At 37.3% G+C, this 25,828-nt stretch overlaps 1 protein-coding gene across 1 annotated transcript; it reads right to left on the bottom strand.

The window, feature by feature from the left end:
• Window positions 1-364: 364 nt before the first annotated feature.
• On the bottom strand, window positions 365-25,062 carry LOC133332160 (maternal protein tudor). The gene is made up of 9 exons (XM_061540539.1): window positions 24,763-25,062; window positions 21,162-21,413; window positions 9,157-9,315; window positions 8,570-9,073; window positions 7,991-8,051; window positions 5,044-7,920; window positions 4,726-4,972; window positions 4,333-4,532; window positions 365-4,254 (listed from the first exon to the last, which is right to left on the bottom strand). Exons 1-9 carry the CDS (start codon window positions 25,060-25,062, stop codon window positions 365-367), a joined length of 8,490 nt encoding a protein of 2,829 aa, XP_061396523.1.
• Between the last annotated feature and the right edge of the window lie 766 nt (window positions 25,063-25,828).

Here is a 25,828-nt window from a genome sequence, read left to right on the forward strand (position 1 = left end):
TAAAAATTATATCAAGATATTAAATCTTTGATTTCAACACTTGGCAGCACTGCAGCAGCTGCATTCGTTTTCTTCACCAACATTATTATTTTTTTCATTTATGATCGATCATCAGCAGTCCATTTTCCATGAGGAATATTTAAAAACAAATTCAAATTATTGCAATTCCTCGTTTTGGCATTTCTTTTACTTTTTGTCATGGGAACCATAACCCATTTTATTCTCGTTTTGTATTCTTCTTTAGCATTTTCATTTTATAAACGTGGGTTTTTTTCTATCAATGAAACCCTTCATTTCAATTTCTTTTTTGTTTTTCATTTGCATATGGCTTGTTTGTCTTTTTCTTACAAAATATCTATTTTCCTTATTGCTCTTGTTTTTGTTCTTCGGTTTCTGCAGCCTCCGCCACATCACCATTTGTTGGCTTTTCTGCTTGTTCTTGTTCAATGCCCTCGTCAAAACCATTGCTCAAGGTACCCAAACCACTGCTGGCATCATTGCCACCATCAGCAGCACCACCACCATTCATCATCTGATTTTGCAATTCCTGGATGACATTCTTTTCCTGATAGAACAGCCGTACAATATTCAGAGCATCACTGGATTTCAAAAATTCCAATTGGAATGTTTCCGAGAATCGCGTATCAACAAATTGGGCAAATTGTTGCTGTACCTCAGCCGTTTGAGGACAGGTGGAATCCAATGAACAATGTTTGCTATAACGTTCCAATTTCAACAAATCCTCGGGTAATTTACGCAGTTTATCAGTTACGGAGTTGTTGCCAAAATCAATGTAATGCACCTCACATTTATTATCCTCCAAGAGGGCAACAATTTCTGCTCTATAATAGGCACCATCTTCGGGAAATTCAGCAGCACACAAAGCCCCCACACTAATATCGGTAAATTCGGCAAAATCACTTTCAGCATCGAGCAAAACATCAGTGACCTTTTCCAAAGCAGAGACGTCTTTACTCAGCTGAACATAGAACGATTGTGGTGAATTGACATGAATGATACTGCAATCATGTAATTCGGGTAGGGGTGAGAATGCTTCCTCAATGCCGGCTGCATCACTTTCCACAGCCTTCTGTAACTCTTCGGCTAAATCTTTGTAATTGACTTGCAACTTCACGATGTGGAGACGGGATTCCTCATCCGCTACCACATCTTCTTCAATGTCGTAATAATCACCAAAGTGGCTTTCTATGAGAGTGGCAAAACGTTCCTCCAACACCGATTCACTGACATTTGAGGGAATGTTATTCAATTGGCAACGCAAGGCCATTGAGGGTATGGCTCTTAGCTCCTCCGACATTTCGCGTATATCCGTCGATACAATCGTATTGCCAAAGTCCAAAAGGAATACTTCATAGCCCTTATCATCGGCCAATATCTTTTCAATGCGTCCACGATAATAACGATCATCTTCGGTGGAAAAGACGACACAAACCATACCCAATTCGGCTTGTTTTAACTCGACACAGTCCGACTTGACTTTATGACCACTCAGTGATTTGGCCAATTGTTCCATTTTTCCGGAATTCGATTTAAGTTGTATGTAAAAATGTGATGGTGATATGGCATGGGAGATGAGACAGGTTTTGCTGGCCTTGAGCAGTTCTTCTTCGGTCATCACAGCTTCTTGGGTCATTGTTTGTGTGTTGTGATCCAAACCCAATTGTTTGTTCAGTAAATCGCAGAGGTTTTCATTGCCATTCAAGGCCAACACTTTAACAATGGCCGGAACATTACCCTCAGCCTCAGTGATCATACCAACACGCACTTGGCCCTCCCATTGATTTATTAAATTATTGAAAATCTCAGTGGCAATTGAACCAAATTGCAAAAATTTGGCATAGTTTTCCAATTGGCAATGGGTCGACAGGCTCTTAATATTCAATAAATCCTGGGGCAAAGTTTTCAATTCACTGGTCACAGCTTCGTTACCGAAATCAATGAACAAAACACGATATTGGTTTTCTGGCAACAGTTCCACAATACGTGCCCTATACAACGAGTTATCTTCGGGATAGACAGCGGCACATAGTTGTAACTTTGTCGGTTTTTCCAATGCCTCCATGTTTGTGGAATTCAACACCTGAGTCATCTCTTCCAGCTGAGCAGTGTCACGTGTAAATTGTACATAAAAATCGCACGGTGAATTGACATGTGACACAAAGGCATGATAGCATTCCGTTTCACAAACAGATGTCTGCAAAGATGAACTGTTGAAACTGGTGTTCATCAAGTCGGCACCAGTTTCGGCCAGAGGTTTCTTTTCACACAACTCCTGCAGATCATTGTTGATGTTGTGGCCATCAATAAGTAAATGGACAATGGCGTGATCCTTGGCTGGTTCACGTAATTCAACACTGAAGATTGTCTCACCGGTGTCAGCAATTTCCATGAATTTCTGTTCTGCCGCATCGGACCAGGATTTGCAATTCTCCGGTACTTCCAATGCACATTTCTTTGACAAAGGTGGCAATTCAGCAATGTCCTGGGAAATTTCTCTACACTCGGGACTGATACTTGTATTGCCATAATCAATGAAGAGGACTTCATAACCATCTGGCACCTGTCTCAACAACTTGGCTCTGTACCACATTTCATCATCGGGGAAGAGGGCAGCCACAATTTTGTTCTTTTCGAATTTCTCCAATTTCTTTAACTTTTCGTTATCGGCCAAATAGATTTCAATCAATTCCAAGCCCTTCGAATCCTTTTCATATTGGATATAGAAATCGGATATACCATTCACGTGTGAGATGTAACAATTCAAACCCGACTCAACCAATTCCAATGGTTTGGCATAACCATTTTCAATAAGCTTTTCGGTGACATTTACACCCTCGATGTATAGGTTGAGATAACTCTTTTTGAATTGTTCGCCGTGGGTTATGAATTCATAATCCAATATTTTGTTATACGAATCATTGAAGATGCCATTGGCAGCATCTTGCCAGTCCAAGCTGCCATTTGGTCGTATGGGTAGAGCACAGGGTATACACAATGGCTCGACATCAGGGAAGACCAACATTTCCTTGAGATCTGTGGAATCGGAGACGCAATCTGTGTTGCCGAAATCGATAAACTGCAAGACCATTAATTCGGCATCGAGGATTTTGGCACGATACCATTGTTTGTCGACCGAGTACATGGAAATGCAATAGGCACCGTTTATGACACGCATCAGGGGTGGCAAAGAACTGGCCACAATTTGTAGATTTTCTTGGAGTTTTTGTAGATCCTTAACCTTATCCATGGGATGTATGAAGAATTGGGCGGGGTTGTCACAATGGGCCAGGACAGCATGTTCCCAGTCGGCAAAGGGATTGACCACAGGTTCGGGTGTAATTGATTTTTCCGGTGTAGGGGTGACTTCTTTAGCGGGTGCAGCAGCAGGAGTAGGAGGAGGAACAACAGCAGTTGCTGGTTTTTCCACTTCATTGGATTTTTCGGAAACAATTGATTTTTTACTCTCCTCTGCCTTTGGAGCAGGTTCGGCCTTTTTCTCTGTTACTTCCACCTTAACTTCTACTGGTTTAATTTCTTTTTCCACTGCAGCTTCCTTTACTGCCTTCTTTTTCTTTGGCGAAGCTGGTTTCTTATTTTTATTTTTATCACCAACCACTGCCACAATAGCAGCCGTAGCAGCAGAGTTGTTAGATTCCTCTTCCTCATCTTCAATGGTCAAATCCACACATTCAATATATTCCAATTGATTTGGTTTCTCCTTCTCCAAAAGTTTACGCATAAAGTCCAAATCACGTGATTTAATCAATTTCTCACCCTTCAACATATCAATCATGTTACGACCATCAGCCATTATCAATTCAGCAATTAAATGATTATTTTTCACCTCCAGACATTTTACGGTTATCTCCTGGTCCAATGTTAGGCTGGTCAATTTGTTAATGACCGCAATGTCGGTTTCATTTGTAGCTCCATTTGTTGCTGCTTGATTATTTCCTGATTTTTTACCCTTTTGTTTTTGTTGCATTTCAGCCGATAGCGTCTTCATCGGCAAATTAATTTCCACACCATAGGCATTCTTATTCAAATAGAATTTCTCTTCCAATTGTTTTAGGTCTTTCTTCTCGACCATTTCGGTGTTGCCATAATCAATGTATAGGACCTCCACAGGGCCATCGGCAGTTTTGTTATTTAGAATGCGACCACGATACCAATTGCCATCACTGCCTTTGGCGGCACATACCTTTTCGGGTTCAAAGGATTGTAGGAGGGTACCTATGGGAAATGATTTTTTGATTTTAGATTTTGATTTTAGAATTTTTTGGTATGAGGTAGGAGAAGGAAGGATTTTACCTTGATTTTCATAATGATTGTACATATCATCCAAAAGTTGTGCCATTTCCGTTTCGGTAGCAATAATTTGTCCATAGACACGATATGCTGTCGATACATAGCCCACGCGAATCTTAAATGTATCCAAGAGAATGGGGGCAGTACAAATATACCAGGGTATATCCTCTTTGAGTAAGGGAAGCAGCGGTCGCAGAAGAATTCTGTAATAAAAAGGATACGTGCTTATTAGTTAGTGCCTAAATGCTCAAAATATACTACATATATAAAAATATATAGGTGGTTGTGGAAACCGTGTCGAAAATATAATTTGTTAGCCTCAAAAAACCGAGTCAATAAATATTCAATGAGGTCTAAAATGTATTATTTCAAAAAGGAAAATCGTTTCATACTCACACTTTATTATCATTGACATCCTTGATATTGAAAACACACGATTTGCCCACATAGAATTGTTTGAATTTTTTGGCAATATCCTGATTGGATTTAACAAAACGTACATCATCGTAGGAACACAAGACCTCAATGTGTTTGATATTATCACAGCCATAGAAAGGTAATTCAATTTTAAAGTTAAGCATATCTTTGATGGAAGATATTTTGGCACGTATCTGTTGGCCAGCCAATAATTCCAAACGTAATTCTAAAAAACAAACAAAAAATACGTATTTATAAATAAAACCATGTCAGAAAATGGGAATACTACAACTTTACCTGGACAAATTTCGGTTATCAATTTCTCGTTTTTCAATGTCTCCTTGAGCGACACCTTGTTGACCATAACATTAACGAAATACAAATCGTTTTGTGTATTCTTTTCAATATATTCACATTGCAGGGTAACGCCCTGTGGCAAATACTTATCCATTCGATCAATGATGTATAAATGATCATAATTCGATACAATGCCATCGAAACCACACAAATAGGCCATAATGGGGAAATCGGCAAATTTCTTTTCCACCGGCCATATATCCTCCGAGGTGACGGTGTACATATTACCAAAATCAACAAAGTGGACTTTATACTTCCGTAACATTTGATTGCAGGCTAATATCCGTGCACGATAAATAATGTTATCCTTACGTTGGCGGGCCATTACATAGGATCCAACACGTAATTGCAATTGTTGCAATGGCAACTTGCTATAGAATTGTTGTATTTCTTTCATGAAACGTTCAAATTCAGCGGAACGTGATTTTAATTGTGTATAGAATTGATGTGGTGATATCCACCATGATATAATAACTTCTTCACGGCATGGTGTGTCTAATGGCTTCACAGGGAATGCCTTGTTGAGGGGTACAAAGTTAAATACGGGTGCTTCTTTTTGTTGTTGTTGTTGCTGTTTTGTGGATGCATTTTCTTGGGATTTCTTTGAAGTTTCACTGGAAGTATCTGTGGATTTTTTGGATGTTTCACTGTTGAATGACTTGTTGTTCTGTTGCTGCTTTTGTTGTTGCTGCTGCTGCTGTTGTTGTTGATTATGCTGTTTCAACTGATTCTGCGAGAATCCTTGTGGAGCATTTTGTGGTCTCTGTTGTTTTTGTTGTTGCTGCTGCTGCTTTTGTTTATTCTGGAATCTGGGTGGGGTGTTGGCTGACATCATCTTGTTGCTACTGTAATTACTGGCATTGCTACGTTTATCACTTGCCACCGAATTATTGGAGCTATGCTGTTGATATTGTTGCTGTTGTTGTTGCTGCTGTTTATGATTGGGATAATTTTTATAATATTGTTTACGTTGCGAATGTTGCTGGGGTTGCTGTTGTTGATTGGGTTTAAAATCACTGGATGTTGAGCGAGAATCTCTTGTCTCAGCCATTGAACTGTGAGAGCTATTCTTATCCCACTCGGTGGTGGAAACCGAACCCTGGAAACTTTGATTGTTACGCTGCTGCTGAGCATATTGCGATTGCTGTTGTTGTTGCTGCTGATGCTTCTGTTTATTTTGCATACGCAATTCCTCACTATGCACCGTGGTCGAATTCAAAATTTGACCCTTCTTACTGGAATGCACCGAGTTCATGTCTGTAGACGAAGCTATTGACGGCGTCTTGGCATGACCATTTTCAGCTGCTGCTGCATGCATCACCGCTGTTGTTTTGTGTACATTGAAATCTTCCTTTTCCAATGACAAATATTGTTCGAATGGCATTGAGAGTTTATATAACTTCTTCATAACATTCAAATCCTTGGTGCAGAGATTAACCAAATTAACACCATCCGGCTGAATGCGGAATACTTTGACGGTAAATGAACGACGTTCACGATTTGATTCTTCGGCCAACATTTCAAATTGTGTTGTGGCCAAATCTTTGCTCAATTCATTATTTTCGAATCCCTTCAGGCAGCATTGCACAGCCTGGCGTGGTAGCTTCAAATGTTTCTCGGCAATGGTACTCAACAAATTCTTGGTGACCTTTTGTTCGTAACCGAAATCAACGTGGCGCACAATAATGGCAGTGGCATCGGCTCTCATCACCTCAGCTCGATACCATTCATTTTCATATTTCACAATACAGGGGGCACCCAATGCCAAGTGATTGGGTACATTTTGATTTTTATTGTAATACAAAAACATATCATCCATTAGCTTCTCAAAGGCCGGGATATTCTCTACCTTTTGGACATAGAAATTCTTGGGAGAATCAATATATCGAATTTCCACCACGTCGTTGCTACGCAAAGGCTCTGCCTTGGCATAAACCAAACGTGTCTTCTGTATTTGCCTGAGGACATGTAAAATATTCTTATCCTGCATATACAATTCACAATACTGAACTAAGGGTGGTCCTTCCAGAGGCATTACCTTTAGTTTACAATTCTTATAGATAACCAAATCTTTAAAGGCTTTCTTTAGACTATCATCGATGGGCTCCAATTCTTTATGGCCCGACAGTGTGAAACGTATGGCAAATGCTTTGTATTTCAAAAACTCCTCTGGAATCTCATATAAATCTCTGAAATGTACCATTTCAGCATTGCCATAATCAATGTAGGCCACCTTACATGCCATTGGCTGGACACCAGTAATGAGCGCCCGATAAAGCTGACCATCTTCCGAGTAGCGGGCAATGCAAGCAGTACCCAACATGGGTTTATCACTAAACGGTTTCAACTCCACTTTTTCGATGCGATTCATCATATCGGTCAAATCATCTTGATGGGTTATCAATTGGACGGAAAATAGGAAGGGACCATTCTCAACAAAACTAATGCTGACATCGTAAATTTGTCCGACTACCAAATTATTCGATTTAAATGTGGCTGGTGTGGTGCGTCGTGGTGGTGAAAGAGGTGTTGTGGCGGTAGGTGCCATGATGCCGTTATTCATACCGCCAAGTTGTTGCTGCTGCTGTTGAAGATGTGCTGCAGCAGTTTGGGGTGGTGGTGGCCTTTGATAGCGTGCATTATAGATATTAAATTGTGGCACCGAGGTTGGCATAACACCAGGCAGACCATTGTAGGCAACACCACCACCTGGTGTCCCGGCGGCAGATACCAATGTATGATGATGTGGTGGCGGAGGTTGTTGTTGAGCATAATGTAAGCCGGTAAAAGGAATGCGATTATTTTGTAAATGAATGCCTTGAAAGAACACAGGAGGAATAAATCGAATTAGTTGTTATTGAAATATAAATTAAAAAAAGCATGTTACCTTGCATCATTGACCGTAGATTACCAATAGACTGAGGCATACGTGGCTGCACTGGACCGGACTAGAATTAGGAAAAAGGAAAAAATTAATAATTATTTTTAAATTGTATTAAAACTGAGCATGTCGCATGCATATATGAACAAACAAAATTCAGTTTTTCTAGTCGATCTAAAGGCCAATATTATATGCAGAACATCACTTATTTTACACGGTTATGGGGATCTGACCAAATACTTAGAACGGCTGTTTAGATGATGATCGGTCAAATCAACCAAAACTTAGTGACCATAATTTGTTTTATGGCGTGAATATATGGCCTAAAATAAAATTTGGAAAGTTTGCGCGGGGCTAGAATGTAGAGCTCTTGACATATAATCATATAATCATTGACACAGAAAGCAATTCAAAAAATTGTTTTTAAATATTTGTGTTTAGAAAATTACCACTTTGACATGACCACAGCCATGCGGAGAAAAGGAAACCAAAAATATGTCTAAACTCCCAAGGAAGTGGTGCTGGTGGTGGTGATGGTGAATTGTTGTGTTTTGGCTTTCTCCTCCACCACCCAATTTTACTTACCATCATAATGTTTCGCATATTACCATGCTGCACAGCGGCCATATGCTGCATATGTTGTTGCTGCAAATGTGGATGCTGCAATTGTTGTAGACGTGCCGATAGAGAACTTCTGCCGGCAGCCAAAATTTGCTGTTGTTGTTGTGCCAAACCACCTGCCATATTATTGTTATTGGAATTCAGTATTGGTGGTGGTACAACAGATGTTGGCTTTTGCTGCGGTTGTTGTTGATAATTTTTATTGTAATAATTTGTGTTATTGTTGTTGTTGCTGTTGCTGTTCTGCACATTCTTCGGTTGATTATTCATATTTAAACTTGGCATATTATTATTATTGAGGGCGGCAGCTTGCTGCTGCTGTTTTTGTTGTTGTTGCTTGAGTATTTTCGAAAAATTCTCAAATAACAAATCGTTGGCAATGGGTGCACCCATTGCCTTTTGATGAATTAGAAATTCAGCGATGTTGAAATCTTTCCATTTCATTGTTATGAATTTAAATTGATTAAACTGGATGGAGGGAGGGAGGAAGATAAAACAAATAGCAATTAATTTTTGTATGGTTACCAAATATGGAAGCTATAGGTACTTACTTCTTTTATAATGGAAACCTCTACGGTATGATGTGAAATCATTCGTGTCAATTCATCTAATTGTGTTTTCTTCCAGTCTTCACAAATGCCCAAAACTATATATTGCGAGCACATAGTTGGGACATTTGTTATTTCTTCTGGATTTTGTGGAAATAGCAACTGAAAGAGGAAGAAGAAAAGAAAAAAATATTAGAGATTTAATTAAAATGAAAAATATAAAATTTTAAAAAGTACTAATCAAATTTGTATAGTACAAGGTTATTGTTAATCTTTTCCAAACAGATGTTAGGGGTACACCCCTAAGAACTCACCACCCGGTGATGAGGACGATTTCTTAACGTCCTGTGACAGTCTTAGAAGGCCGAATAGGGCCACAGTTTAATTGAGGATGGTGGCCTTTGGAGACCAATAAATAAATAGAAAATGGGAGAAAAGATCGTAAATAAGTGCACCATTCAGAATAAGCAATACATTGAAAGAAATTTCAATTTTTATTTTATCAATATATCAAGAAAAACAGCACTTGAAAATATTGAAAAAAAAACACGAAACGTAGAAATGAAATAAATTCCGTTTTATTTTCATTATAAATACTGACTATAAAAGCCCAACAAAAAAACATCAATACTAACTGTGTGATGTTAGCAGTAATCCTGATTGTCCTGAATGATTGTCTGGGCACCCCCGGTCATTACCACCACAATTACAGTAGCATTGTACGTTATTTCCACACTTATTAGCAGAAGACTGAACAAAAACAGGCTTTAGCGCTTAACCTTTCGATGGCCGAGTAAGACTCGGGTCGTTTCAGATCGAAGATTCCTCTGTGGAGTGATTTCTTCGGAACTGGTCATTTTCTACGTTTCTGATGTTCCAAAACCACTGGACCACTGGACGATAAACTTCTAAATATCTTCTAAGTTTCTTCCATCTGATAAATATGAAAATATCCGCTCTACAAATCAGTAGCCTTTGATCACCATATGAACGATTGAAATGAATCTCGCCCTGAACGAGGAGACTGTTGGCTATAGGTCAATGGTAACATATGCGACTGTAAGTAATACGAAGTTGAAGAACATTAAGAACTGTCAGAACCTGCAACCAGGTGTCTCGTCGTGACACCAGGATACCAGATTTATGTTGTCGTTGAATTACCTTCCTGGATGTTATCGCTACGAAGAATCCTTGCTATAGCCAATTGGACAGACTTACTCTACCCCTAAACGTCAGGAGATATGTAAACATCTAGGTCGGAACAGCCCGATCTGGCAGATCAGAATATCATGGAATCTTCCAGGCACAATTCACTACTCGAAAACCAACTATAGCAGGAAGGAAACAACAGTACAGATATTTGGAGACATTATTGACCTCATATAAAGCAATAGGCCGGTCAGTGGCAAGCTATGCGGCCCAGTATGGTTTACGAATTTGACTCTGCGTATTATATCTGTCCATCAGCACCACCAAATTTTGTGCCGATGGACGGCATGACGTGCCTGGGCACGTCAGAAGAGATCTTCATGATCTAGAGTGGGAGGAGAGAGATTCATGTAGATCAAAAGCCTATCAGACAGGTCTGAGTAGGATTCATACAGTAGAACAATAGAACAATACCTTTTTAATGATATACATAGTGCCCCATTCACAAGGCATAGAAATGGAGGAAAGTAGAAACATGAGCAGTCTTAACACAGCTAAGATCAGGAGGATGCTACCGCCTCAATTCCTATTGGGCACGAATTGATGGCTCGATAACAGCATGTGGACCACATGCTGCTTACCACAGACGACACGTTGCATCTATTCAACTGGCCAGCTAAGTCTATTCACCTGTTTCCGAAATGCCTATGGACGAAGCAACCTTCCTGAATTTGATTACTGAAGAACAAGGCAAAAATCATAATAAATTTGTTCTTGTATTTCAGTTGCTACAACACAGAATTGCTCGACCCCCGAACAATGGATTTTTTATTCAGAAGACCTTTAAAATAACTAAGAAATCACAGTTCACACAGTCCAGGATAAACGAATACTGCGTGTGATAGGCTGAAGGTCGTCAACATCGTCTAATTTTTTCTAACTAGATTTTTAGAATATTTTATACGTCGCACAACTATGTTGTCAGGGTATTATAGCGTTGTGTAGCCTGTTTCCGAGAGTTTTTAACACCGCAAGATATTGGCCCTAGACCAACCTTTTAGTATACAGATCGTTTTATCTAGCTGAGTCGATCTAGACATGTGTGTCTGTACGTCCGTCTGTTCACTATAATTTGTAAACACGATAGAGACCATAGTTATTGGCCAATCTTCACGAAATTTTGCATGTAGGCTGGGTTCTGGCCAATGAAGACCCCTATTGTTTTTAGTAAAAATCGGTTAATATTTAGGAGATTTGTCGCTCCAGAGGCCGCAATTAGAATTATTAGAAGGGGATCGGGTCAAAGAATAAGCATGCCTGTTTTTATAAAGATCGGTCAATATTGAGAGGGCCAAATGAATCGACCCGAGAAGTTTATAGCGTATCCAAGAGGAATGGTTGACCTTTATATTGATACTAATTATATTGTCGTATGTACTTGGATGGGGGAATTGCACTTAAATATTCACAGGTGCTTAGGTATTCAGATATAATTTAGTATTCCATTACCACACTAGAAGGCGAAAATAAAGCGCTGATCGCATTGAAATTTTCTATGAGGATCAAGGTATGGTCAAGAACAACGCCTATAATTTTCGGTAATGATCAGATAATAATATTAGGATGAAGTGAACCGAAAACGTAATTTTTTGTGTTTTTTTTTTCGAGTCGATCTATAGGCCACGAATATAAGCCCAACATCACAACATAACCCACGGTAAAGGGAATCTGCACAAGTATAGCCCTCCTTGACTGAATATTAGTAATATTTGTTGACCTCTAGCCGGGTACAAATATAGAACCACAGAAAGTTTGATTTTCGTGGGTATCATATGTGTGGAGTATATACTGCTTCGATCACTGGTTTTTAAATTTTTTTCCATACTGATATGAGGTTATGTCGTCTGTTGTCTCATTATCACACACACACATTATAACCAATAACATTGAGACCGATGATAATGACGACACGACATTCCAAACCTTATTTAGATAAAACAAAAAAAACGGCTCAGTAGCAAAGTGGGTGTATGAAGTAATTGCTTAAACAGCCACAGCCACCACCATTTACCTAGGTCTAGCGCGATGGGCAATCAACCATATAAGCAATCTACACCAACTACTATGTCACTCTCTCATATTTTCCCCGTCGTACACTTCTTCTACTTTGCGGTAGGGAGTTCATTGGCAATTATAAAAAAAAAGGCGAATAATGTCATTTGTTTTGATGAATGAATAAATAAATAAAAATTTGAATAGATCGGATGGAGATTAAAGGTATTGAAAGCTTTTGCAGGCAGCAAACGATTTATAGTTGACAGATTTCCAATTTTTTTGTGGATTTACAAATTGGCAACAGTTTTTTTTTTACTTTTTTAAATTTTGCAAATTTTATACATTTACCCAATTAGAGCTCAACTTGCACTGAGAAACACACACATGTGCACACTTCTTCAATGGCTGATTAATTAAATCTACTTTAGATGCAAGACAACAATTTGTTCATTGACTCAGTTGAAATTTCTCTATATCGTGCACATTTTCGTATTCAATTATAACTACAAAAAAAAAAATATTCAAATAACAACATGCGAGGCAGTTGAGATCCACCATAAAAAGTAATTCAATGTTGAAAAAATAAAAAAAGAAGGAAAGTCGAAAATAAAATGAATGCACAAATTATTCATACACGATTCATTCGATTAATCATTTTTTTATTAGATACTGTCAGTAAGAAATTCAATTAAATAATTCAGCAAATTGTTTCAAATGGAGAAAAAACATGCATGACGAAATATGATAAACAAAAATATGGCACCTAATTTGTTTATCATTTTTCGAGGAGGAGGAGTCGTTCAAATATACTGAGAAGATCATGGTGAGATTCAATTATACCTTGGCAGCATATTCCTCTACAACTATAAGGGAACTTTTGATCTTAGCTGAGCTAAGAATATTCATATTTGTCCTCTGCTGCTATTGACAGTGGATAATCCCCAAGAATACATTCGTACGTATTAATGGTATTCACACCTGCTGCCTGGTCTAGAGATTCACTCTTGTACCTTTTGACCTCTCTCTCTAGATCTTTCCTGGCGTGCCTGACTGGGGTAAGCTTGTTCATTAGGCAATGGAAGTGTTACTTCCAACGATAACAAACCAGCAGGTTAAGATTTTCCGTTCCAAATGAAGATGGTACACAGGTCTCAAGGGGTGACACCAACGTTGCTCAAAGCGACATTCTGGCAGGTTGAATATTCTTCTACTGTGCATCACTTTCATTCGAAAACCGCACTGGCACCGCATAGCTTACCACTGTGTGGCCTATTGCTTTTTAAGAGATCAGTAAGACTTTTTTGGGCCCAGGAGATTTCCTGATGGTAATCGAAAGGTCTTCTTCTATAGACACCGAAGATCTCTTGAAGTTTTTCTATAAATATAGAAGTTCTCCTGAAAAACCAATGAGTCCTTTTGAAGTTTTATTGCCTATTACATATTGCATATTGCTTTATAAGAGATCAACGAATTTTCTTTGGGCCTAGGAGACTTCCTGATGGTAATCGAAACGTCTTCTTCTATAGACATCGAAGTTATCTTTAAGATCATCTATAGATATAGAAGTTCTCCTGAAGGTCCAATGAGTCCTTATGAAGTTCTTTTATTGACATAAAAGTCCTTCTGTAGATATATAAAATTTCCTGAAGAAACTTCAATAGATATTGAAGTCCTCCTAAAGTTGTACTGTAGGCATAGAAGTCCACCTGAAGGTCTTCTATATACATTGAAGACCTACTGAAGAGATCCTATAGGTGTAGATGTCCTTCTGAAGTCTTTCTATAGATATAGAGGTCCTCTGATGGTCTTCTATAGAAATACAAGTCCTTCTGAGAGTCTTCTTTATACTTCCTTAAAATCTTCTATTGATAAAGAAATTCCCCTGAAGGTCTTCTATAGAAATAGAAGTCCTCCTGTAAGTCTTCTATAGAAATAGAACTCCTTTTGAAGGTATTTTCTGGACTTCCAGAAGTTCTTCTGAAGAAATTCTATAGACATATATATATAGTCTTCTTCATAGAAATTCTCCTGATAGTCTTATTTAAATATATATGTCCTCCTGAAGGCCTTCTATAGAAATAGAAGTCGTCCTAAAGGTCTTCATATATATAGTCTCCTTCATAGAAATTCTCCTGATAGTCTTATATAAATATAGATGTCCTCCTGAAGGCCTTCTATAGAAATAGAAGTCCTTCTAAAGGTCTTCTATATATGTTCTATATAGATATGGAAGCCGTTCTGAAGGTCTTCTCTGGGCTAGATGTCGTTCTGAAGACCTTCTATAGGCATAGAAGGTTTTCTATGTCTGTATCTAATAATATTGGATATTCTAAAAACATAAAAGTTATTTTTCATAGTAGGTTGGGTTTTCCGACATTGGGCAACTAACCCGACACCTCAATCCATTTTTTATAGTTCTTATGGGTGAACTCGCGGCACATATTAGTTCACTATTTCATTGGGTGATGGAAATAGCTCCCCCCAGGTGGAGCTCTATAGACATAGAAGTCGTTCTGAAGATCTTCTCTACGCATAGATGTCGTTCTGAACACTTCCTATAGATATAGAAGGTCTGAAGGTCTTCTATGTCTGTATCCAATAAAATAGGGTAATTGGTAGTCCGAATATGATTTCCATCGACCATTATGTTAAATGTTAGTTTAATTTCAGCCGAGTCCAAGTATTAAAACTCTGGATGTAGATTTAGTGTCTTCATATACATCGGGCCACCCTGACTGTTAAGAATTCGTTGCCTAACAAACAAGAGTCCGCCTACGGGGAGCAAAGCTGAATGTGTGCTAACGGACGAGTCCGCAGGTTGCAGATACTGAAAGACACAATAATATTCATTAGGTAATGGCGAATCCGGCGGAAAGTCAACGGTTTTGGGGGAGAGTCTCGGAGGAAATAACCTAGGGCCTATGATCCCAAAATCAACGAGGCTAAATCGACGACTCCAAAAGAATAAATTCCCAGGTCTTAGACCATTTAATTCCTGATGTGATCTCCCAAGAGTTGTGTGTTTGGGGTGCGTGTTAGACGAACTTGGTTTTCAGTCAGGGTATCGGCCGCCTTCGAATGGAGCCTTGCTGATACCTGGGAGCCTCATAAAGTGCTTCATACCTAGATACCTAGTCCTTGCCATGGTAAATACCACCATACGTATTACTGACAAACTCCCTCTCATTAAAAGAGGGTCACTGCCATTCGATTGATGTGGGAGGGTGGCTCCCTTGGAATCCCCAGTTTCGAACTGAGTCTCCGAGATTCACATCTGGAATGATTCGCATTTGAAGGAGTAGGATGACGCCATAGATACCACTACGAATAAAAAGGAATGCTACAACTCAAGATGAATTATGGATGGGAGAAAACACCAATCTCGAATATGATGGAAATCCCAAACACATGGCTACAAATAGCAAGCCTATAATACCAATGCAAAAGGCCATTGTGAGGTGGTGGATGTAGGAAAAGTAAAAAATGATCGATAATCTAGTTCGGTTTTGTGGGACTCACACTTTGGGAAGGCAAAAATTTGTGAAAGCCTGAAATGAAATCGTATCATCTATGGCAATGGAAATCTGACAGCGACTTTCCCCCTACTTCGATTTCATTATTACCAGGGTTGACTGGCAGATTTACAGGAAGGTGTAGATTTTGGCCAAAACCGACCTGGAAGCAACACTTCATCCATACAACTACGGCCTAAACTTTGATTACAAGTTGTAATGGTCAGACGGACGGACACACATAAATATATAAATTCAGTTAGATTCAGTTCAGTTGGGGTAATACCCTCATAACATAGTTGTGTTGAGAAAATAAAACTACTAGACCAACAAAAAATATATTTTATTATTTAAATTTGAAATTGCTGTCATTTAATCAAATCAAATTTCAAAATATTTTTTTCTCAAATTTCAAATCGATGAAATACATTTTGTAATCTAGCAAAAATTGTTTTTCGAATCGCGTATAAATGATATTTTGAAACGGAAAAAATTCTTTTCTTGGAAATTTATAAATTCGCAAAAATTTGGTCATTTATAAAGTCAATTTGGGGGAAATCTCCTGCGGAGGAAGAAGACGCAAGGGAAACAGAAACCCAAAACCGGGAAGAAGAATCCAATATGAATTGTCGAATGGTATGTGGTCCTACGTCTAGCGGCGGTGGTAAATGTATGCGACCTGGGCCGGTAACACGTAATGGTTACCTAAATTTCCTACGGGAATACCGTCAAAAGAATTGTGGCCTAACAGCGGTGGAAACAGTGCGACAGGGAGCCATGGCGTGGAACAAATTGTCAGAAGATGAAAAAAATCGTTATAAACAAATGGTAAATATAAACGGAGGAAATGAGTGAAATGAATTGAAAAAACTAAAATGGTATCCAAATTTTTTTTATTCGATAGGGTTCCGGAGTTTCCTCTCGTGCGCAGAGAAGTTCATTTGCACCGCGCCGTATGAGACGTAGTGCAGCAGCTGCGTCTAGAAACTCAAGATCCCGTTCCACAACTCGCAGGGTCATATCTGGGCGGAGAGCCTCACGAAGGCGTCAGCGTATAACGACCCGCAGGAGAAGATGAATTTATTTCGAAAATTGAATTTTGTAAAAATCAAGTTGGAATTCGTGTAAATTTGTATATACAAAAAAAATAATAATAATTTAAATAAATAAAATGTATCTAATTTTATCTGAGCTTTCAAAATACGAACAAAGAAGAAGAAGACGGATATAAAGAAGACAGATGGCCTTTTGGAAGTCTTTTAAATACTACGGGTGTGAGGAAATAATATAGATATAAAATACCTCCAGAAAGACTAGATGGTAGTAGATAAGCAGTAGACCTCCTAATCGTATTCCCTAGACAGAATACTTCCTGAAGGCCTTATACAGACATAGAAGCCATCATATATAGACCAATGTGTCTCCTTGAAGTTCTTCAATAAATATAGAATATCTACTGAAGGTCTTCCACGGACGTAGACTTCTGTAGATATAAATACTCCTCATGAAGGTATTTTTCAGACATATAATCTGAGGGTCTTCTATTGACATGAACGTTTTCCTGAAGGTCTTCTATAGACATTGAAGTCCTCCTGAAGGCATTCTATAGACATAGAAGTTCTTCTATAGACATAAAAGTCCTCCTGAAGGTATTTTATAGACATAGAAGTTCTTCTGAAGGTCTTCTACAGACATAAAAGTCCTCCTGAAGGTATTTTATAGACATACAAGTTCTTCTGAGAGCCTTCTATAGACATAAGTCATCCTAAAGGCCTACTTGGACTCTGAAGGTCTTCTTGAGACATAAAAGTCATCCTGAAGGCCTACTATGGATATATAAGTCCTCCTGAAGATCTTCCTGAAGGTATTCTATAGACATAGAAGATCTTCTGAAGGCCTTCTATTGACATAAAAAGTCATCCTGAAGGGCTACTATAGATCCTGAAGGTTTTCTATAGACATAGCAGTCCTCATGAAGTTGCTCTACAGGCATACAAGTCCTCCTGAATATCTTCTATAGACGTAAGCATTTTTGGAGATCCTCTTTAGACATATAAGTATTCCTGAAGGTCTTCTTTAGACATAGAAATCCACCTGAAGTTATAAAAACTTCCTCAAAGTTTTCAATAGATACAGAAATTTCCCTGAAGATCTTCTATAGGCATATAAATCTTCCTGAAGGTCTTCTACAGACATAGAAGTGCCTGAGAGCCTTCTATAGATAATAGAAGACCTTCTGAAGACTTGGAAGCAATTTTGAAGTTCTTCTGTGGACATATAAGTCCTCCTAAATATATTTTAATGTCGGAAAAACTTCCTGAAGGCCTTTTGTAGACATAGAAGTCCGCCCTAAGGCCATAGGAGTCACCCAGAAGGTCTTCTATAGACATTGAAGTCGTCCTCAAAAGATTTTTATAGAAATAGAAAACCTCCTAAGTGTCTATTATAGACAGATGACCTTCTATTAACGGTAGGTATGTCTTCCAAACTATTTTCAATAGCGATACTGAGGGTATATAAAATAAAAACTATGTGAAAATAATAGATATCATAAATATTTTGAAACTCTAAAACTCGAACATAATAACTTAATACACAATTAATCATAAAATAAAAACAAAGAAATATGAAGACATATTACACCATGTAACCGATATATCATCAAATGAAAAAAAAACACGTTTTTTACAATTTTTCACATTTCATTAATCAAGCATGATGGTGTTGTTCATTGTTTTATATATCTTCCGACTCGGTTTGCAATAGACATGAACATAGCAGAGCTTTTGAAAGGTTTCGAAAGCATCAGACAAAATAACATATTGCTGCAGTTGTCGGCAGCAGCACCAGCCAGTCGCACGGAAACCCATTGAAATCTGCCAAAATATTTAACACAACAATAACGACAACAAAAGAAGGCATAAACGTATTATATAGAGAGAAATTAAAATGCCATAAAAAGTAATAGTTTTCACAAGCAAAAACAAAGCGTATGCACGCTAGGCTGGAAGCTAGTTTGGTAGGTAAATGGGCCACACAATGCAATCACCATCAATCGGATACAATTACCAGTGAAATAGTTTGCATGAATGACTGAGTGGTCTGACTGCTGCCTTTGGCGGGCGGACGGGGCGTTTTCTATGCTGTTTAACGATATATATGATGATAATTTGACGGGCGTTGTGGGCACAACAGTAGAGTGCGGAATTGAATGTGATTTTGGTTTTGACTTGTTCGTTCGCTCGCTCGCCTGCCTACCTACTATACATATAGACAACCGCAAAGCTTACTTTTGGTTAAGTTTAGTACACTATAGGAATATTAATTGAGTGATGACTGCGATAGTGATGAAGATGATGCATAACAAAAAATATGCCCACCACCATCGAAAATATGAAACTAAAAAATGTAGTTAATTTTTAGGGTTGTTGCATAATTGAGTTTTATAAATAAAAAAATAACTTATTTTCAGGGTATTCCAAATTTGGATATTGATTTTAAAGAATTTTAGCGGATATAAAACTCAATAGAACATCTTACGATCTACTATACACATAGATATCCTGATGGACTTCTATAAGCATAGAAGACTTATATAAGCAGAAGACCTTTTGAACTAGTCCTATAGACAGACAATTTCCAAAATATTTCCAAAAATATATTTTTGGGCTTAGAAGCTCTTCGAAATCTTTTCTTTCTTTCAACTCTAGGTATTGTATAGACGTAAAAGGCCCCCAGAAAAACTTTCATAGACATAGAGGATCTCCTGAAGGCCTTCTATAGACAGGGAGTTCCTTCTGAAAGTCTTCTATAGAAATATAAGTTTTCTTGAAGGCCTTGTGTACACATTGAAGATCCTATAGGTATAGATATCCTCCTGAAGGCTTCCTGTAGACATAGATGTCATTCTAAGGTCTTTCATATACATGAAAGTCCTCCTGAAGGTCTTTTACAGGCATCAAAGTCTTACTGAAGGGGTCCTATAGGTATATATGTTCTTCTAAAGGTCTTCTTTAGACATGGGGTCTTTTAAAGGTCTTCTATAGACATAGAAGCCTTCCCGGTGGTCTTCTACAGGCCTCATTGTCCTCCCAAAGTATCATGTATGCATAGGGGTCCTCCTGGAGATCTGCTATAAATATAAACGACTTCTTGAAAGTCTCAAATAAATACTGAAGATTTCCTGAAGATCTTCTATAGACATAGAAGCGAAGATCTAGTATATCTGCACTCAGGATCTTCAGAAACGCTTCCTGAAGATCTTCTATAGAAATTGAAGTCTTCTTAAGACATAGAAGTCTTCCTGAAACCCTCCTGAATGTTTTCTTTAGACATAAAAGTCCTCCTGAAGGCCTCATATAGATAGAGATGGCATCCTGAAGGACTTCTTTTGTCATAGAAGTACCTGAAGACGTCCTGAAGGTACAGTATATATAGAATACTTCCTGATCGTTTTATATATGCATAGAAATCTTCCTGAAGGTCTACAATAGCTATAGTAGATTTCTTGTAGAAATTCTATAGACATATAGCCCTCCTGTTTTATACAGCAGAAGACATCCTGAGGACCCAACAATAGCTCCTGTAACCCTTTTTATTGCTTTAGAGGAACTCCAAGTAGAAGACCATCTGTAGGTATTGAAAAGACAAAATATTTCTTGAAGGCCTTCTATAGATTGTGAATATATAAGATCTACTAAAGATATAGAAATCATGCTGAAGATCTTCGGTATTTATATAAGTCCTCCTGGAAGTATTCCGTACTCATTGCGATCACAGATATCAAATTCGAGTCCTGAAGGCAGTAACTACCTTTATTATGATATCGGAAAGCGCCTGAAGGCCTTATTTGTATGAAGTAAACCCTAAAGTACTTTTATAAAAGTAGGTCTCCTAAATATTTTCTTAAAATTATTATACCACACGAAGGTGTTTTAAAGACACGAACAGCTTTTTGGAGCAAAACCTGTTCCAATGACGATTTCAGTATTACGGTGCCTCAAAGTGTTTCACGCTTTAGTTTGCGCACTTTGTTTATTAAATTTTCACAATTTTAATAATCACATATTATTGTCTTCAAATTTCCCCTTCCAATCAACAAAGAAAAATTTTATACCCAGCTGGTTAACCACACCTAACGAAACAATTTGCAATAGTCGTCGGTCGAAATGACAAAACTATGTTAACCAAATAGGAAACACAAAAAAAAAACCATATTAAACACAACAAAGGGAATGTCACAAAAAAAAGAAAACCGCCAACTTCCTCGCATATGCTACTCTCATCACTTACCTCATAACTGACCACTGTTGCAGTACAGCCATAATCAATAATATCTATTTCCACTTTTGGCGGTGTTTGCGCTGCTGGGGTGGCTGTATTGATGACTTTTGTAATGCGTGAGCGAACAAATTCAAAATCTGCCGGTGCGGCGCCATTAATACGTTTATACAGACACATGGCACCCGGTAACAAAAGGGCCTGTTGTCTGGCGACCGGCCATGATGGTTCAATTGTATAGCATTTGGGTAAGATTTTTTGAACCTGCAAATTAAAAGAAAAGAAAGGAGAAAAAAGAAACATTAGTAGGGAAATGGTTAAAATTAAATAAAAATTTAAACGATATATAGTAAATATGGGATTTAAATAAACTATGACATCAAATAGGTGTTCTATAAAAGGGAGAAACTTAGTAAATATGAAATTGTTGTAATAAAAAATCATTACAGCCTAAATCAGTATGAACCCTTGTATTGGGTCTATGTAAAAACATGAACAATTTATATTTCATTCTCTGAGAATACGAAATACAAGACACTTAGGTCGGCTAGGGACTTCAACATGGCCGGAACACTTATAGGATGTATTTTATACTCTTAAAACCCGAAATGTTTAATAATACACACCACTTGAGAATGAGTTTAGAACCATCAAAATACAGTCAAAATCGCGTTTAACGACGGTCAAGGGGCAATCGATTTTCTCGGGAATTTTTGATACCGTCATTATAACCGATATGTTGTTATAAAAGATTTCGACTGTATCTGAAATGGGACTGAACATTTATGTGGGAATTAGCCTATATTGACCGATTATAAAATTCATGGAATGTTATAATTTATGGGATATTTGAGGAATGTTTCGATTTTATTTAGACTCCATATTATGCGTGCGGGTATTATAAGGGCGTTTCCATATAAAAAAATAATAATGTGTAGTGTTATTTCCCTGTTCCTATAGACAGCAGATCTCTTATGTTTTATATAAAGTCCCAGAACGTCCTCAAAAAATAGAGAGACTGACGATGGTCTTATATAAAGGAAGCCCTATAAAAATGGAGTTTAGAAAGATTTTTTGAAGGAAGGCCTCCTGAAAATGTTTTTTTGTTTACCTCCCACCAAAGGTCAAAGGTCAAACATAGACGTGGTAATGAAGGTCATCTATAAATAAAAACAAGTAAAAAAGTGTCTGTCGGTGTTGCGTACAGATATATACACACAGCCTATGGTTTGAGGAGATCTTCGGAATTGCACACATGTTTTATTATTCGCTTTATATAAGGTATATCTTTTTATCAAAGAGGTTTAGTATTTTATGTTAATCAAATGGGTTATTCAATTAATTCAAAATTGCTATTACAAGTCTATAAAACATAAACCCTTAGTTGAGAAGTTATCAGAAGAAGTGGACCAATGGGTCCCATCTTGAGACTTGATCTAGGCATGGTAAATATAGTAGTTTGTACAAAGATTGGTTCAAATCGGACATCGCATTTGCTTAATATTGGATTTATAACTATTGAAAATGTTGACCCTTCATGGGAACGGTACCAGAAAGAGTGGACCAATAGGTTCCATTTTCGGACTTCGTCTAGGCTTGATAAAGATAATAGGCTGTGCAAAGTTTGATTAAAATCGGACATTCATTTCGCCTAATATTGGGTTTTTAAATATTGAAAATTTTACCATTTGTGGGGGAGTTACCAGAAGGAGTGTACAAATGGGTCCCAACTTCAAACTTGATCTAGGCTTGGTAAAGATAGTCGGTTTTGCAAAGTTTGGTTCAAATCGAACATTCAATTTGCTTGATATTGGATTTATAAATATTGAAATTTTATATCAGTCGTGGGAGATGGACCAGAAGATGAGGACCAATGGTTCCCAACTTCAAACTTGATCTAGGCTTGGTAAAGATAGTCGGTTGTGCAAAGTTTGGTTCAAATCGAACATACCATTTGCTTGATATTGGATTTATAAATATTGGAAATTTGTATCACTTGTGGGAGAGGTACCAGAAGAAGACAAAAGATTTCAAAAGACTTGAGTCTCTCTGGTAAATATAAAATAGGCAAATGACTTTTTTAAGAAGACATTTTAAAGCTAATATATACACAGAAGTTTTCCTGGAGGTATTACACAGATAGGTTATTCTATAAATAGGAAATACATAAGGGTTATTTTGCAAAGAGAAAACCTAACCTAAATCTAAACCCTAAAAGGCCTCCAAAGTTTTTTTTTTATTAAAAAAAGACCTCCAATGGGTTTTCTATATACCAAAGGAAGGAAATATGTTTCACAAGTAGAAGACATCCCAAGGCTATTCTACAAAAAAAAAAAAAGGATATTCTATAAAAAAATATCTCCAATGGATTTTCTTTAAATGGAAGTCATCCAAAGGTCTTCTATAAATAAAAATACCTCTAAAAAGTCTTCAATAAATATACACCTACATAAAAAAAAACCTACAAAAGTCCTTCTATAAATAAAATAGCTCCAAAGGCTACTTATTAAAAAAAAGACCTCCAATGGGTATTGTATATACCAAAGGAAGAAAATATGCTTCACAAGTAGAAGACATCCCAAGCCTATTCTATAAAAATATCGCTAATGGGTTTTCTACCAAAAAAATACTAATAGTGCTATTCTGTAACATGTTTAAATCGGCTTAAAAAGTATTCTATGCATATTCTATAAAGCACTTCAAATTTTCATTTGCTCTCGAGAGTATGTTAACATTCTCTCACACACATTCAATTGAACCAATTGAAAACACATTGACACACACACAAATGAATAAGTTGAAATAAATGTTATTTTTTACATTAAAAGTATGGGCTTTAATTTTACCGATATTTGTCAGTGATAAAAAAAAAAATAGTTACAGAATTCCACTACAAAGTGGACAAAGTGTCTTCTATTTGAGTCGTTTATTTTGATTTTTAGAAAAACATATAACATTATATATTCTATGATGCTTAACGGCACAAAGCCACAAACCAAATTAATACCACCTAATAATATTTTTCAAACCAATCAAACCCGAACCTTTAAATATTTTAATATAAGAAAAAATTTACATAAACCGCATTCAAAATACCCTTACTCTCTTCTGTATTCTAAATAGTAGCCCTTCATAAAGTTGTCTATCAATATTAGTGTTTTAAGAGCAATAGAAAGCCTTCAAGAAGCATCAATTATCTCTATGATGTCTTGTGACCTATATTCAATAATGTAGTCTTCTATATGTATAATAGGTTTTTAATATATCATTAATATGTAGAATTAGGTCTGGGCCTGAATATCATAGTGTAACAAATGGAATGATCTATTAAATATGCCATTTATTTCGATGAAGCTAACAGCTGTTTAAATAAATTAAACATTCTTTGTTGTTTAACAGCTTTTGGCACTTAATCATCATCATCAGCAGAAACAAAGTGTCTGGAATTGTGTCTTGTTGTTAAGCTCTTAATGATGTCATATTAGAGGTTATAATTAACAAAGGCCCCAAATTATTGAGAATGGTAAAGTACAAACAGAATATATTTATACATTATATGGACTAAACTAAGATATTATTACGAAGAATAAATAAAACTAATTATTGATCTTACCTGCATGCGCACTACATTCATGGCATCGGGATTTAATTGACCGCTGATCTTTAAATACGGTCCCAAGGAGTCGACGTGTGTTATAAAAAGACGTTGTTTGCGTTCATTGTTGCTGCCAGATGACCCGGCTGCTGCTGCCGCTGCTACTGATGATGATACGGAGGAGTTCGAAGATGTTGATGTTGTTGTAGCGGCACAGCCACCATTTGTAAGCGTTGGAGTTGTGTTTGTCGTCGTCGTACCAGCCGACGATGATGTTGATGCGGCGCTTGCAGTATTTAAACCCTGGGAGGTGCTCATTTTGTTGATGATAATTTCGTCTTGGTTGTTGAGAAATAGTTGTCGTTAATTTTTTGTTGTTTCAGTTTTATTTTTGGAAACTTTCTTTTCTGTTTATTGTTTTATTTTCTTTGAAGGCGTTACTTCTGTTCAATTAATCCGTTGTAATTGATAAAGTGAGGTAACAGAATATTTTTAATGCGTTCGTCAATATTAAGTCACGTTCTTTCACTTGACATGTCTTGCCAAGAAAGGTATGGATAGATATTCACGACGCCTGCCGCTGGGCTTTGTTGGAATTCCAGAACAGAAAACAAGAAGTCTCCCTCCACCAACAAGTATATTTGTTGTGGCCGTTTCGTATGTGTTATCCGTCGTCGATCGATGGTGCCGCCGTGGTTGTTGAGATTTTTTGCTGATTTGACTATTTTATTAGCGCGTCGTCCGAGTTCTGTTGCTGCTGCTATATTTCAGGTTATTTATGCCTCGTTCGCTGTTTTTCTGCAAGAAAAAAACAACAATAACAAATCACACAATGAGTTCAATTGTTGTTGTAAAGAACAAAAAAAAAACTACAACAAAAAAGTAATGAATGTTTATTGAAAAATGAAACGTTTTCTTGTGCCGCTTCTTCTCCACCGTTTGCTATAATTTTTTGCATGTTTTTTTCAGCGTTTATTTATTTAACACAAACAAAAAAACTAAAGTATTTTTACCACCATTCAACGGTTTAAATGCCAAGAAAAATAGCAAATTATTTAAGTCTCGTTTTTGTTGATTCTGTTTC

This window comes from Musca vetustissima, unplaced genomic scaffold (assembly GCF_032173495.1).
Source record: "Musca vetustissima isolate MV318-11 ecotype Yass unplaced genomic scaffold, APGP_CSIRO_Mvet_v1 utg5251, whole genome shotgun sequence".
NCBI classification, from domain to species: domain Eukaryota; kingdom Metazoa; phylum Arthropoda; class Insecta; order Diptera; family Muscidae; genus Musca; species Musca vetustissima.